Here is a 16559-nt window from a genome sequence, read left to right on the forward strand (position 1 = left end):
TAATATTTTTACTGTTTTTACTTCAACCAGACTGTACCTGTGAAATTACTAATTGGCTATACTTCAGTTATTGTGTTACTCAGAATATTTTCTAAAAGGTTCTCACATTTCCATAATTGCTTTTGTTCTTTTTCACAGTACAAATCAAAAGTCAGGAAACATGTAAGCTTTAAGGCAGTGATATTGTGTTGTTTAAATTTAGCATCTTTTAAAAAAAACCTTCAGATTATAATATCAAGAAATACTGACCCTCCCCCATGGCTTTAACCATTAAAACAAACAAACACACAAACAAAAAACACCTAACCAAAATATAGTTAGGCTGACCTCTGGTGGCCGGACGGCTCATTCTTCTATAACTGACAAAACGGTATGAAGTCTCTGTTGGTGAGACAGAAGAATACAATAAAGAAAGGAGGCTGAGGTGGGTGGACCACCTGAGGTCAAGGGTTCGAGACCAGCCTGGCCAATATGGCGAAACCCTGTCTCTACTAAAAACACGAAAAATTAACCAGGCATGATGGTGCACGCCTGTAACCCAGCTACTCGGAAGGCTGAGGCAGGAGCATTGCTTGAACCCAGGAGGCAGAGGTTGCAGTGAGCCAAGATCATGCCATTGCACTCCAGCCTGGACAACAGAGAGAGGCTGTCTCAAAAAAAAAGAAAAGAAATGTCACAAAGCACAACTATGGGCAAAACATATGTTACCCCATTCTTACCTTAACTAGCAATTGAATATCTACAAAGTTTGAGGAATTAAGCAGGAGAATGGATAAGGTATGGCATGTTAATATAACGGAAAACGACAGCAACCTGTCTGTGCCTTAGTTTCCTCATCTTAAAAGAAGATCAGAGTTATCCTACGGGGTTTGTTTGTATGTATTAAATGAAGTGTTTCGTGTCTGGCACATGATAAAGGTCAATTAAGTGCAAGTTACTATTATTAACATATGAATATGAACCACAACAATACTGACTGAAAAAAGCTAGATGTGCATATAATTATTCATTTAATGGTTAAAACATCAAAATAGTACAATATCCTCATTCAGGGATTTATTCATAAGTATATAAAAATCTGCATGATAAAGTTAACAGTAAATTCAGAAAATCCATGACTACTGAAGGAAGGTAATTCAAAAGGAGAAAGTTGTACAGGTGGCTTAGTAATGTTCTATTTCTTCAGCTGGCAGTGGGTTACTGAGGTGTAGGAGAGGGAGAAATGGCTTCCCTCCATCGTCCTGGGTTCTTTGGCTGGGTTATAAATAACACAGTCCTATTTTTGGATGGAGCATCCGGAGACCCAACAGAAGTTTTGTCTGACGTAATTTTATTTACTCTTTTTTATCTTAACCACTACCCGAAAGACCTTTCCCTTCTCGAGTTACCCCTTCATGCACTGTCCTCACGCACACTTCAAAACAGGGCCTCAAGAGCTGCACACCGAGAAACGGCAGCAGCTGAGCTGGCCCGCACCCCGCTTCGCGGCGATCCCCGGGCTGCCCGCACGCCCTGCGGAACCTGGCAGTCGGCTTCACCAGACCAAGGACAAAGGCCTTAAAAGACCGCACCAGTCTCCACCGACCTCGGGTCGCCCCGCGCAGCGGACCCGGCAGCGTCTCCCTTCTCAGAGGCGGCCGGGCCTCTGGAACGCGCTACCTTTCCTTAGTCTCCGTCTCTCGAAACGGAGCCCTTGTGTAGGGATCCCCCGCCCTTCGACCACAAGGAAGATTACTATCCTCGGCACATTTCCCGTTCTCACCCTTGGAGTATCGCTTCTTCTTCCTCCCTTCACGCTCGGCCGCACGATCCAGCTAAGCCTCACGCCAGCAGCCCTACCCCGACAGTGGCAACAACAGTCAACCCCACTCCCGCGTCGCCGCCACTTCCGGCCGAGCCAACGGCCCCTCCCTCTCAGCAACGCCACTTCCCTCTGGGAAAACGGTTGGACTAGGTTGAACCTAGACGCATGCGCCCAAAGCGCGGATTTGAGGTGGGTGGGCCCACCGCTTCCAGCTCTCGCCTCCGAAAGCGTTTGAGGAAGTCTCGCGAGATTTCTCTTTCTCGCGGGAATGATTTGAACGTTTAGGCGGTAAAGACTCCCTGGGCGCCTGGAGCCCCCGAAGGAGATTCCGCGGAGAGCTCCGCCTCAGGGCTGGCGGGGGAGGAGGGCTGGCTGTAGCCGAGCGCGGGCAGTACTCGTTCCGGCAGTTTCCCAGAGCCATGGGAGCGGAAAAGAGGCTGCTGTCGATCAAGGACGCTTTTCGGCTGGCGCAGCAGCCGCACCAGAACCAGGCCAAGCTGGTGGTGGCTTTGAGCCGCACCTACCGCACGGTAAGCGCGCCCGGCCTTGGTCGCCGCCCCGCTCCCGCCCCGGCCCAGCCTCCCTCGGGGGCCTTCCATCGCTCTGGGGCTCGGCGCACCCTAACTCCAGCCTTGGTCACCTTCGCGACTCACTTCAGAGGGCCTTGAGGTTCGGAGAAGTCAGGGACTTACCCGAGGTCGCCTGGGCCCGGGGCAGAAAGACTCCGAAGCCTGGGCGTAGCCCACTCGGGTCCCGCCTTGGCGTTTCTGGCCCGACACCCCTAACCTCGGGGCGGTACGGACCGTTATTCCTTAGTCTGATCGTGAACTTGGAGAGAAACGTTTACGAGCACCGAGGCGACCAGGCATCAAAAATTGAGCCACAGAGTGGATCCTGAACGCGGGGGTTCAGTGGCCGTTGCCCCTGGGGTCATCGCTCCCCGCCGACGGTCAAATGACTCTACCCTCGTCCCACGGTTACATGGAATCCAATCCCTAACCAAATGAGTCGTCAGGGCCTGGGCCTTCCCATTTATGTACGTACTGTTTGTTTTGAGTGGAACCTTGAGAGTAATAGAACAATGAATTTGGAGAAGATGATCTTGAGGCTCAAGAAAAATTGTAAGTCAACGTCCCAGGGCTTTGAGGATATGAGATAGGATGTGCAGATTGTCTCATAAACAATCTGCTGGTGATAGGAAGGCCAGAATATGAGAAATATAAAAGCCAGTATTGATTTTGGGTTGTTGATGAAGAAGCATGTTTGTACTGAACTGGTACTTTGGGATTATTGAGAATTCAAAGATATTGAAAAAAATATCAAATCTTTTCACTGTAAAAAGTCAAGCTTGTGTACTCCAATTATAGCCTGGAGAGAAATTTATGCAAATTGATTCCCCTTTTGCTAGCTTGGATAATTAAGAGTTTGCTAAATAAAGATTTTAATTTGTCTACATTATTACGGCTAGTGCTTTCAGCAGTCTTGAAGTGATGTTGGGAATAAAGGATTTTTATCGATGTAGTTTATAAAGGGTTTCTTTTGTTTTTCAGACTGATGATAAAACAGATTTTCATGAGAAGTTCGTTCATTACCTTAAATATGCTATGGTGGTCTATAAACGTGAGCCAGCTGTGGAGAGGGTAATAGAATTTGCAGCAAAGTTTGTTACTTCATTTCACCAATCGGATATTGAAGATGATGAGGAAGAGAAAGATGGTGGCCTTTTAAATTATTTGTTTACTTTTCTCTTAAAGGTACTATGAAAAGGATCACTTTGGGGAGGGATTTTAGAAATGTTGCCATTTAAAAAGGGTCGTGGAAGTTTGTTTTTGACAATGAAATACCTAGTGATTAAGAAACTGAATGAGTCTATCATTTACAGGAAATCTTAGAATTATCATTATGATAAAAAGGTGGACTTTAACTGCAGCATTACATTTTTAATCACCTCTTTAAACTAGTTCTCCTATGTTTGTTTTAAATGAGTTCTGTATTTTAGAAGCCTCTACAAAGAGGACTGTGTAACTTAGCAAAAACTCTCAGACTGTTTATTTTGAGACTTTATAAAATATGTATTTGCTATACATATGGACCAAGGTAGCATTGTAGGTCTCTTTAGGAAATGAATTGTTGTAACTTCTTGCATTCTGAATGTATAGTGTTCAGATAATATTGATTATTTGGGAGTGGTATGTGACTATGAATAAATTTTGGTTTGTTTCTGTTTTAGTCTCATGAAGCAAACAGCAATGCAGTGAGATTTAGAGTGTGCCAGCTTATAAACAAGCTTTTGGGAAGTATGCCAGAAAATGCTCAGATTGATGATGATGTGTTCGATAAAATTAATGAAGCCATGCTTATTAGGTTGAAAGATAAGATTCCAAATGTGAGAATACAGGCAGTTCTGGCGCTTTCACGACTTCAGGATCCAAAGGATGATGAATGCCCAGTGGTTAATGGTATGTGTAGTTTCTGAAATCTTTTTTTCAGATTTGTTGATTTTGTTAAATTCTCAGTATTTGAAAATTTTTAGTATGGTCTACACATATGGAAGAGTAGAGGTAATTAATATATGAATCAGATTTAAAAAACAAAAACAAAAACAAAAACCTAAGTGGCAACCACCGAGCTTAAAGAAAAGTACCTTTGAAGCCTGCTTACATCCTTTCCCAATGTATCCCTTTCCCTCAGAAGTAACTATTATCCTCAATTTTGAGTTAATCATTTGCTTACATTAGAAAAATTTTGTTTTACATAAATCACGTCTAAATGTTTTCCTATCATTTTGTGTAAACCATGCTGTACTTAAATATTTAGCAGCCAGTTATATTTCTGTATAATACCTGTTACTGTGTTTTGCCCATCTTTCCATCTGGTTTTTAATTTAACATACCATTTTAAAAAATTAATTCATTGGAGTTCTTTATCTATTTTGAAAAGAAATCCTTGGGTTATATGAATTGTAGATCTTTTCCTGTTTTAGATGGCTTATTGGGATATCATTGTTTCACTCCCTTTGTGGTATCCTTTTATGAACAGAAATTCTAATGTCAAACATATTAATCTCTGCCATTATGATTTGTATTTTTAAATCTCTTTTTAAGGAATATTTTTCTACCTCTGGGGTCATAAAGATGGCTGTATTTCATTTTTCTATATATGCCTAGGTATATTTTAGGCAGTCTTCTGTTCTCTCTGTCCTTGTTGCCAGTTTTATAATCACTGGTATATTTATCACAATTATTTGATAGCATAGTAGTTGGGGGGTTATTTGGTGTTAAAAGATACACGTAATAATGTGTAAAACATATATGTTTGATGGTCAACATGTACTTAATAATTAAGATGGGAAAGATGTGAGAAGTACAGATAAATATATTTAAATATTAGAAATGGGTTTGTTTCAGTGAATAAAACCAGAAGATATTTCTTTTTAGGTCTCATTAAAAAATAAAAATAATGGGCCCTTATAAAGCAATATTAGTTTAAAATAAACTGTCTGCTACATTAAACTTGTTAAATATTGAGGAGTAGCACAGACATAATCTAATGATGAATTTCCCATGACGTTTAGTGCTATTTGTTTTCACTTTTGGCCTTAGAGCCATTCCATTGACTAATTCCTTCTTGTGTCTTTAGAAGGGAAGTTGGTGTCCTGTGCAGCAGTGACTCAGGACTATAATCACAGCACTTTGGTTCCAACCTGGGCAACACAGTGAGACCTTGTCTCCAAAAAAAAAAAAAAGGAAGTTGGTGAGGGGGAAAAAAAACTTAAACTAAAATTAAATGTGTAAGACTAAAAAATGACATTATTACTTTTTATTACAGATGGGGGTCTCACTCAGGCTCGATTATAGAGGTGTGGCCTCAAACTCCCGGGCTTAAGTGATACTTCTACCTCAGCCTCCTAAGTAACTGGAAGCGCCACTACCATGCCTGGCTAACTTTTTATTTTTAAAATTACTTTGTAGAGATGGAGTCATCCTGTATTGCCTAGGCTGGTCTTGAAGTTCTCTATCTACCATGGCCTCCCGAAGTGCTGGTTACAGACATTAGCCATCGTGCCCAGCCTATCTTTTATCATATTAAAGACATTTTAAATATCAAAATGTGATTTCTTTTATGACTCTAGTTAAATAATTTCTTCAGGACTAAAATGTATTGCTTTATTTTTAGCATATGCTACTTTGATTGAAAATGATTCAAATTCAGAAGTTAGACGGGCAGTGTTATCATGTATTGCACCATCTGCAAAGACTTTGCCAAAAATTGTAGGGCGCACCAAGGATGTGAAAGAGGCTGTCAGAAAGCTGGCTTATCAGGTAAATAAGTTCAATGCCTTGTGATGGTATATTCTTAAAGGACAAGAAGCCATTTTCTTAAAGTGCTTTAGAAAAATACTTGGCATATAATAATTATTTCTTCAGTTGAGGTTTTTACAGATTTCACAGGTAATTTAGGTAGAATCTTACTGTATTGTGTTACCAGATATTAATTTCTTTTGGAGATTCTGGGTAATTTTCTAAGATGGTGATATTTATTATGAAACCTATAAATTGTGTTGTTTAATGACCATCTTTATAAATTATTTTTAAGGTTTTAGCTGAAAAGGTTCATATGAGAGCTTTGTCCATTGCTCAGAGAGTAATGCTCCTTCAACAAGGTCTTAATGACAGATCAGGTAAGATAAACAACTTTATATATACAAAACTTTAGTGATATTTTGAGGTCAGACAACAAGGTTTAGGAAACAAGTATGAAATCAGGTCAAGTAAGCTTGCCAGTCCCATGAACCTGGTGAAATTTATCTTGTGGTATTATGTAGAAAACATAGGGCTAAAGATCTTGATTTTTTTTTTTTTGAGACTGAGTCTTGCTCTTTCACCCAGACTGGAGTGCAGTGTGATCTTGGCTCACTGCAGCCTCTGCTTCTCTGGTTCAAGTGATTCTCCTGCCTCAGCCTCCTGTGTAGCTGGGATTACAGGTGCACACCACCACACCTGGTTAATTTTTGTATTTTTGTAGAGACAGGGATTCACCATATTGGCCAGGGTGGTCTCAAACTCCTGACCTCAAGTGATCTACCTGCTTCAGCCTCCCAAAGTGTTGGGATTATAGGCATGAGCCACTGCGCCCGGCCAAGATCTTGGTATTTTGAAGGAGCAGAGCTTATTTCTTTCAACCTTTCTGTGTTTTACAAATGGTGAAACAATACTTAAGTCTATAGAGATAATTCATGTCAGAAGTGGGAAAAGATCTATTTGCTCTCTCTCTTCTTAAAAAAAAAAAAAAAAAATGCTGTTCCCTGTGTGTATACCTTGGTATGAATGTGTTCTGTGTATCAGAAACAACAATTAGGAATAGTCTGACCAGTATAATTTCCTTTTTTTTTTTTTTTTTCTGTTAGAGTGGCGTTCCCTAACATTTTTGGCACCAAGGATGAATTTCGTGGAAGACAGTTTTTCCACAGAGGGTGGGCAGAATGGTTTCCTGATGAAATGTACCACCTGAAATCATCAGGCATTAGTTAGATTTTCATAAGGAGAGCGCAATCTGGATAACACCCATGCGCAGTTCACAGTAGAGTGCCTGCACCTATGAGAATCTAATGCCTACGCTGATTAGACAGGAGGAAGAGCTCAGGCGGTAATGCTCTTTAGACCTCGGCTTACCTCCTGCTGTGTGGCCCTGTTCCTAACAGGCCACAGACTGGTACTGGTCTCTGTTCCAGGAGCTGGGGACCCCTGAGAGCATCTGCTTATAGGAATGATATTTTAAAAAATTTTTAACTCTCAAGAGAAGGCCAAGATGGCTCTATTGTGCTATGGTGAGAAAACCGACTTGAGTTTGAAAACATTGTCAGCACTAATTACTAGGATAACTTTAAAAGCTAAAAATAAGGTTTGTTCAGTGATGTGTGCTTGCATAGTTCACTACTATAAATAGCAGCTGTGTAATAGATGAAATCAGGTAACAAATGAAATAATAGCTACTGGATATTCTAAGCTAACACCTGAAGCCCATTGAACCCAGGGGAGGAGGAATGCAAAGGTATTTGTGTAGGCTGTGGTATTTGGTGCTGAACCTTTTTCATTTTTATTTGTGACCATCACAGTGACTTTTGCAGTATCATAGTACTTCTTTTTTTTTTCCTTTAATATGCTTAGTTGTGCCTCTTAATCTCTATCGTTTCTGTTGTAAATATTGACTTTTGTTAATTAAAACAGACAAAATACAGGAGATGGAAGCTAGAGGGAGCCTTTGTTCACCTATGTTTCAAATTACTCAACAGATGCTGTGAAACAAGCTATGCAGAAGCATCTTCTCCAAGGCTGGTTACGGTTCTCTGAGGGAAATATCTTAGAGCTGCTTCATCGGTTGGATGTAGAAAATTCTTCTGAAGTGGCAGTCTCTGTTCTCAATACCTTGTTTTCAGTGACTCCCCTCAATGAACTGGTGGAAATCTGTAAAAACAATGATGGCAGGTATATAAAGGATTCATTCTTTGAAATGTAATACTGATTAACTTCTGCAATTAATTATTTTTTCCTCCCCATAGCTTAAGATTATATTAAAACCTGGCCGGGCACGGTGGCTCACGCCTGTAATCCCAGCAGTTTGGGAGGCCAAGGTGGATGGATCACGAGGTCAAGACATTGAGACCATCCTGGGCAACATGGTGAAACCCCGTCTCTACTAAAAAAAAATACAAAAATTAGCTGGGCGTGGTGGCATGCGCCTGTAGTCCCAGCTCCTCGGGAGGCTGAGGCAAGAGAATTGCTTGAACCTGGGAGGCAGAGGTTGCAGTGAGCCGAGATCGCACCACTGTACTCCAGCCTGGTGCCTGGCGACAGAGCGAGACTCTGCCTCAAAAAGAAAGATTATATTAATACCTTTAATCTTACCTCTCTTTTGTTTTCTTTTAGTCTGATGAATATCTTCTTTTCCTTTTTCCCCTTCTGGTGGAAGAACTCATTACTTTATCATAGCCTATATATATACTTTAGCTATGTTTTTTTTCCTCCAAGTTTCTTTCTTCTTTTTTTTCCTCCAAGTTTTCCTCCAAAGTTTCTTACTTTGATTTTTGAATTAGCCTACAATGAGAAAATCCAACAACATGCATCTCTAGTGTATGTTTGCTTATTTGGTTCTTTTTTGTTCTAAGTTTCTTCATTCCTTTTTGTGTGGATACATTAATGAGTAATTAAAAGGATAGTGGTTTTAAAGCAAATCTTATTCTCATTTTTGTACTCTTCAATTTTTAGTGACATAAAGATCATGCTTTTTTTTATACTCTTTCTTTTAAATGAAGGAAATTGATTCCAGTGGAAACATTAACTCCTGAAATTGCTTTGTATTGGTGTGCCCTTTGTGAATATTTGAAATCAAAAGGAGATGAAGGTGAAGAATTTTTAGAACAGATTTTGCCAGAGCCTGTAGTATATGCAGACTATTTACTGAGGTAAATTTTTTTTCTTTCAGTTTGGAGAATGCTTGTGTTGCTGCATGTGTCAACCTCCCTACCCTCTTCCTCAAAGTCATGCTTGATTGTGAATATGTTAAAAATCCTTTTCTTGTACATGCAGGGATAGTTATTTACATTGAGTCTTTTTGAATGTTTTATGCTGGTATGTATACTGAAAGACAAGTCACTATGTTTAGGATCATTTCTTCAAAACTGTTAAGATATGATTATGAACATTTCTGCATAAAGTTGATAATGATGATATATTATTTCTGAAATTGGTTGGCACATTTTCTGTTAAGTGCCTGATAATAAGTATTTTAGGGTCTTCTGGGCCATATACTCTCTGTCACAATGACTTAACTCTGCCATGGTATTGTAAAAGCGGCCAGTGACAGTGTAAATAACTGTTTAGCAATAAAACTTTTATTAACTTTTATGGCCACTAAAGAGTTGAACTTTAATATTCATGTGTTAACAAAATAAGAAATTTTAAAAAATGATCAGTTAAAAATGTAAAATATTCTTAGCTTGCAAGCTATGTAACAAGTGATAGGCTGGATTTGGTGCATGGACCACAGTTTTCCAATTCACAGCATGGATCTTTGTGGCCAGTTTTATTTATTAAAAACTTACTATTTGGCTTCATGTTTTAAAGTTTTTTCAAAATATACCTTTAAAAAAAATATTTGGATTGCCATAATTACATCTTTTAAGAAATTATTTGGATTAATTTATTTTGTTTTAAAATTATACAAGAAAAACATGAGTGAATTCTTGTCAAAATTCAAATATAGAGGTATAGAGAATAAAAATGTGGAATTCTCCCTTTTATTTCCTACTTCCTCAATCCCATTATCTCCTTAGAATTAGCAACTAAACAATATGGGGTATATACTCAAACCTCTTTCTCTACATGTGTATGTGTTTTTTGAATACAGGTTTCTTTAAAAATATAGCACTCTACATATACTATTTTTTTTCAGCTGGTACCTGAGATTATTATATGTTGGTGTGTATATAATGTAATAGGTGCCATTACCATTTTAACAGTATATCATTCCACAGTATGGTGGTAACATTTAATTTATTCCTCTGTTGATGGACATTTAGGATATTGCTATTTTTCACTGATAAAAGCAAAAGTATGTTACACTTCCTTTACATTTTTGGGTAGCTTTGAGATTTTTTGGGGGTTAATTCCAAGAATTAAATTGCTAGGTCAGAGGATAATATATATATATTTTGACAGATATTGGTATGTAGGTTTTTAACTTTATGCTTTTGGTGTATTTTTTTTAAAAAGCCTCCATATAATATGAATTATGGGCCTGAATTATCTGTATGAAATAACACTTCTCTGCTTTTGTTCATAATGTTCTCACATAGAAGTTAGGCAGCAAAGCTGTGAATGCCTCTAAATTTCCTCTGCAAAAGTCTTAAATCTAGGATAAATATCTCAAACGTGAGCCAGTAGGGAAACTACAGCTCAAGCCCATATTAACATCATGAAGAACCTGTGTGAATCTTAATAAGTGTTTTAATGGTAATTATTTCAGACTTTGACATTTAATTAGAGAATTCATAATAATGCTGTTTGGACCATGTTGAAATATTTCCAAAAGGAATGAGTTTGTGGCAGAGTTTAATAATGTGTATTAATATAAAAGATGTTTATAGAAGATAGTGAAAATACAAGAAAATATCAGGAAATGTTAAATATTTAAAGGGCGTAAAGGAGGAGGGGTTTTCCTCAAGGACGGCATGAGAAGATGACTTGTAAAGAGCTTGATTTTTGCCTTCTGAAAGATCAGGGATTAATATTTCCTTTGTCACTCAGTCTTTGAGTTTTGAAATAAGTAACTTTAACTTCATCGACTTGTTTTCTTCACCTTTAAAGAGGAAAACTTTCAGAAATTTATTTTAATGATTGTTGAAAGAATACCTAAAAAATAGAATGACTTTCTTTTTTGAGCAACATCACTAGATGGGATTAGTATACATGAGTACAGAAACAAAATTAAATTGAAAAATTGTTTCCTAATAATCTAAGGAATATATTTTCAGGCATATTGTATGTTTTAGGCAGTAGATTCAATGACTGGGAACTCTGATGTGAAACAATTGGTTAACTAAGGTGTTCACTTAAAGAGCAAACAAGGAAGTGATGCTTATCAAATTAGATTAAAATGGCCTACAATGAAATTTGTTGAAAGCTGTCTTAAATATAAATTCTTTGACTTTAAAATAATTTCTTGAGTGGTCTCTTCATTATAGTGAGAAGATTTCATGGTAACTAAAATTGGTGGGTCAGTTTCAAGTTGTATTTATGCAGTTGAGGATTTTTAAATCTATTAATTAAACTGTTTGAATTTACTTAAAAAATACCCTCAGCCAAGTTGCTGTGCATTTTGCTAAATATGGAACTGGAGAAGTGGAGAGAGATCCAAAGATGAGTATAAATGAAGGTTTTCTTTTAACTTGTCAGAAAAGAGTAACTCTACTGATTGATTGATTTTGATCGTTATCAGTAGTGTAGGTTTCCTTAGTTTCCTGTTAGAACCTAAAGGGTGGCTGATGTCTTAAAAGTCCTAATCTTGTCGCCAGAAATTTATGAGCTTTTATTTACTCTTGTTTGTCACTTTGTAATACATAAGAATATGCTTATTTATTACATATTATACCACAATTTCTATAACTTGATTTTTGTTGGCTTTTTTTTGTTTGTTTTTTTGTTTGGAGATGGAGTCTTGCTCTGTTGCCCAGGTTGGAGTGCAGTGGCATGATTTCGACTCACTGCAGCCTCTACCTCCCAGGTTCAAGCAGTTCTCCTGCCTCAGCCTCCCAAGTAGCTGGGTTTACAGGTGCCCACTACCACACCTAGCTACTTTTTGTATTTTTGATAGAGATGGGTTTCACCCTGTTGGTTAGGCTCTTCTTGAGCTCCTGACCTCAAGTGATTCCGCAGCCTCCCAAAGTGCTGGGATTACAGGTGTGAGCCCCTGTACCTGGTGACATTTTTTGAATGACATTTTTGATCAGAATTGTTTTGCATGTTTCTTCTATCTTAAAGGCACTTTGCTGTCTAAGTTTACATTCTTAGTTCTGCTTTTAAGTAACTTTTTTTTTTTATGTTCCACACAAAAAGCAGAGGCCCTCTTGGTGAGGATTGTGAAGGGCTTTAGTTTGGGTGGTGATGTCTGTAATAAGAATAAAAGGTTAAAAAAAAAAAAAAAGAATAAAGGGTAGCTGATGGTGGTGGTGTATACAGAGATTAGGGTTCCTAAGAAAGAATAATAAAAATTTGCGAAGTTATCCCTATTTTTCTGATTTTTTTCAAAAAAGATAATTGTATTCATGGATTACTCGTGTAACTATTGTTACAATTTTTTTTTAAATAAAAGAATGATAATTATGCATGATGAAGATTAGATCTTTATGACTAATTTGGATTTTTGAGCAAGGGATTCAGAACTTGACAGATGCTTCTTGACTTACAGTGGGGCTATGTCAAGTCAAATGAGTTTAATTCTCAGATAAACTCATCCTAAAGGTGAAAAATTGTAAGTTGAATCACCTGTAATTGGGGACCATTTGTAATTGGGAGAATTCTGGAGACATTGAAATCATTAGTTATCAGTTAGATATAAGTATGTACCTTCAGAAAATTTTCCATAAAAAATTTGAATCATTATTGAAAATATATTTTCGAAATTATTCTGATTCATCAATAAGTTTGTTTGCGAAAGTTAATGACAATGATATAGAATTGAGTTTGTAGACCAAATTACATGGCATAGACATCTATGTGTTTAGACTAATATGACCTGAAAATGCCCTTTTTTGACTTAATGGGAACCAATTCTTGTTTGATGTTTCGTAACAGATTCTACTTTATTAATTCTGCTTGTTTTAGTTATATTCGGAGCATTCCAGTTGTTAATGAAGAAAACAGAGGTGATTTTTCCTATATTGGAAATTTGATGACAAAAGAATTCATAGGTCAACAATTGATTCTAATTATTAAGTCTTTGGATACCAATGAAGAAGGAGGAAGGTATATTTAAATGTTAACACTTATTCCAATTTGTTCTTCTAATTTCCTATATAGTAATATAGGCCTTTTTCAATATAACTAAACATATTTACCCTAGCTCTCTAAAGTGGTATAAAAAATTTTTTTTCCCCTTTTTCCTTCTACATATTTCCATATATACACATACATTTATTTTTCTAGTTCAGTTTTCTCAGACTAAACCAATAAAATTGTAGTTTTTGGTTAAAAGTTTCTATTTAGGTTTATTAAGGCCAGTAGCATTTTCTAAAATGTTGAATTATTTCTGGTATTTTGTCATTTTATCAGGTTGATTTATTAAAAATCATAGGATGTTTTTTGAAAATTATTTTTGTGTGGAATAAGAATATTTGACCTAAAGTCTGTGCATACAGATTTTTTACCTATTATAGTGATAAATGTAAGTGAAAGAACTGAGACAAATGTAATTAAGTCTGCAGAATAGGTGAATGTTAGAGAGAAAATATGTTTTGTCGTAATGATATTTAAATTAGTTCTTTTTGACTGCAGAAAAAAACTGCTGGCTATTTTACAGGAGATTCTTACTCTACCCACAATCCCAATATCCTTGGTTTCTTTTCTTGTTGGAAGACTACTACACATCATTATAGAAGATAATAAGAGAACACAAATTGTAAGTAATTTTCCTCATTGTTGATAAAGAGGTTTTGGCCAGTGACATTGAAGATCGTCTTTTTTTATTTTATTTTTTAAAGATGGGGTTTCACTATGTTGGTCATGCTGGTCTTGAACTCTCGACCTCAGGTGGTCCTCCTGCCTTGGCCTCCAAAGTGCTTGGATTACAGGAGTGAAACACCGCGCCCGGCCCTGAAGACTGTCTTATTTTCTCTTTAGAACTTTTGATTTTGTCTTTGTTTTGTTTTAGCTTAGTCTCTTTAATGAGTTTTAAAATTTCTTAAAACAAATTATCTCTTTTTCATACACAGAATATTTTTAAAATATCACCTTCTTCCTCTTAGTGTACCTGTCATTGATGAATCAGTTAAAAATGGAGCATATTTGGTAGGAAGTTACAAAGGGGGATGTGGTTTTGTCCATGAGGCAGTGGGTGCTAGTGTGTTTGAGAGCATACTCAAATTGTACATACTTGGTTTTAGAATCCCCTCTGACCCTTTCTGGCTTTGTGACTTTGGACAAGTTATTCAGTCTTTTTACTTGTCTGCAAATAAGAATAGCAATGAAACCTACCTTTCATTGTTCAGTGAGGTATTGCTTATAAAGTGCTTGATAAATACAGAAATAAATGTTTACTATAATACTATTTCAGTGTTATTTTTTTCTGGCATAGCCAAAAAAGACAGATCTGTATCATTTCTTTCAAAAAAATCATATAATTTCAGTTGCAGGTTAATTCATAGGTCATCTCTTCCAATCTCTCCTTTTATATACATCCCTTCTACAATTTTTATTTGGGAGGCAGCCTTTTCCTGATCAGCCAGTTCCAATTTACAAGTGGTTCTGAAAGGAAAGTCTTTCCTTATGCTGTTAATATTTGTGGATTGTGTACCCAAAGGAAGAATAAAAGGATATTTCATTTTTCTGTATTTAACTCCTACATAGCTGAACAAGAGAAGGATTGAGGATCTCAGGCAGAGAATTTAATGGTGTTTCATCTTAAGCACCATCATTCGCTTTTCTGTTTTTCAGACACTGTAGGAGGGATAATTTATTTTCAATGTCTGTGTGCCTGCTTCCCTTCCCTTCAAATAATTTCAGTTTGTAGTCAGGTATATATATATATATATATTTATTTATTTTCCTTCCTAAAATTGTCTAGCAAACAGAATGTGTGCTATTTCTACCTGTATATTTTTTTCTCTATTATTCAATATATGGTGGATACTACTTGGAGTTTTATATAGCATTTTGGTACTATTTGCTGATGTATCATACATATATTAAAGGATGTACTCTGAATCATAACTTATCAGGTTACAGAAATTATCTCAGAGATTCGGGCGCCCATTGTTACTGTTGGTGTTAATGATGATCCAGCTGATGCAAGAAAGAAAGAACTCAAGGTAAGTGGCTTATAAATAATATAAATAAAATAAGTGCTTGAGTGTAATGTTGTTGTACAAGTCTATTCTTTCCTCTTGATGTGCAGTTCTGAAAGTTTCTCACATAATCGTTGTTTAATTGTTAAACTATAGGAATATCTAAAATGTTACTATTTTATGTCAGTCTCAGAGATTTGCAGATCTCTATCAGGAAAATTACAAGTTTAAATTCTGGATAGTTATTAAATAATACTCCTGAGTTGCTGCAGATATTAACAGTTTTTGTTTAGTGTTGAAACAATTTATATCTTTTCTTAGATGGCTGAAATAAAAGTTAAGCTTATCGAAGCCAAAGAAGCTTTGGAAAATTGCATTGCCTTACAGGATTTTAATCGGGCATCAGAATTAAAAGAAGAAATAAAAGCATTAGAAGATGCCAGAAAAAACCTTTTGAAAGAGACAGAGCAACTTGAAATTAAAGAAGTCCACATAGAGAAGGTATAGGTAACTTTTTTCATACTAAATCTCAGATGTTGTTAATCATCTTAACTAAATCTTTTCTCTAACTCCCGGAATTGCCAAAATATATTTACTTTGGAGCAATATATAACAGTGACATGAATTAAAATGAAAAAGTTTTCCCCTGTTTCTATTTTTGGACTTCGAAAAGCCTTAATTATTATTAGGTCTTTATTTGCCGCCTTATCATGCTAATATCTAGAATCTGAAGTCTTTCTTCCCAGGGAAGCTAGCTTTCCAGTGGTTCACTTCTGAGTTTTCTGGGTTTTTTTGTTTCTGGTTTTTTTTTTGTCTTGAATGGTTTAAAAAAGGAAAATGCATCTATTTTTCTCTTATTTGTGGAAGATCCATGACCTTTCTTTTCTACTGCTAGCAAAATAATTTCTATGGTAACATGAGCCTTTCTTAAAGCTAAATTACTCTTGTGTTTTTAGAAAAAGCTAAGCAGCGTTGTTGTGTTTAATGAAATAATAAACTTAAATGTCTAGTAAAATTTAAAGCTTGCTTTACAGTAGTTCCTTTTTTTAAACAAATTAGTTTGTTAAAGTAGACTCTTAAATGGATTATTTCTTTCCTCTTGAAAGAAAATTTTTGTTAATGGTATTGATACTATTCTATCTTATAACAAATGATAAATATGTGAACATAAGATAGGTATCAATTAATATTTGATAT

At 36.5% G+C, this 16559-nt stretch overlaps 1 protein-coding gene across 3 annotated transcripts in view; it reads left to right on the forward strand.

Moving 5' to 3' along the window:
- The first annotated feature begins 2079 nt into the window (after positions 1-2079).
- Positions 2080-16559, forward strand: part of NCAPG (non-SMC condensin I complex subunit G) — a 31759-nt gene continuing 17279 nt past the window's right edge. The window contains exons 1-11 of one of the 3 annotated variants that reach the window (XM_003927464.3): positions 2080-2334; positions 3355-3558; positions 4035-4263; positions 5981-6126; positions 6401-6485; positions 8097-8289; positions 9117-9266; positions 13186-13326; positions 13855-13978; positions 15297-15386; positions 15684-15863. In XM_003927464.3, the coding sequence (XP_003927513.1) occupies positions 2224-2334; positions 3355-3558; positions 4035-4263; positions 5981-6126; positions 6401-6485; positions 8097-8289; positions 9117-9266; positions 13186-13326; positions 13855-13978; positions 15297-15386; positions 15684-15863 (1653 nt within the window). In that variant the 5' untranslated portion in view covers positions 2080-2223. Of the gene's footprint in view, positions 2335-2382; positions 2926-3354; positions 3559-4034; positions 4264-5980; positions 6127-6400; positions 6486-8096; positions 8290-9116; positions 9267-13185; positions 13327-13854; positions 13979-15296; positions 15387-15683; positions 15864-16559 lie in introns of those variants that run through there. The other 2 variants (XM_074395944.1, XM_074395945.1) reach the window with 2 other exon arrangements.

The sequence above is a fragment of the Saimiri boliviensis genome, chromosome 3 (genome assembly GCF_048565385.1).
Source record: "Saimiri boliviensis isolate mSaiBol1 chromosome 3, mSaiBol1.pri, whole genome shotgun sequence".
Lineage (NCBI taxonomy): Eukaryota > Metazoa > Chordata > Mammalia > Primates > Cebidae > Saimiri > Saimiri boliviensis.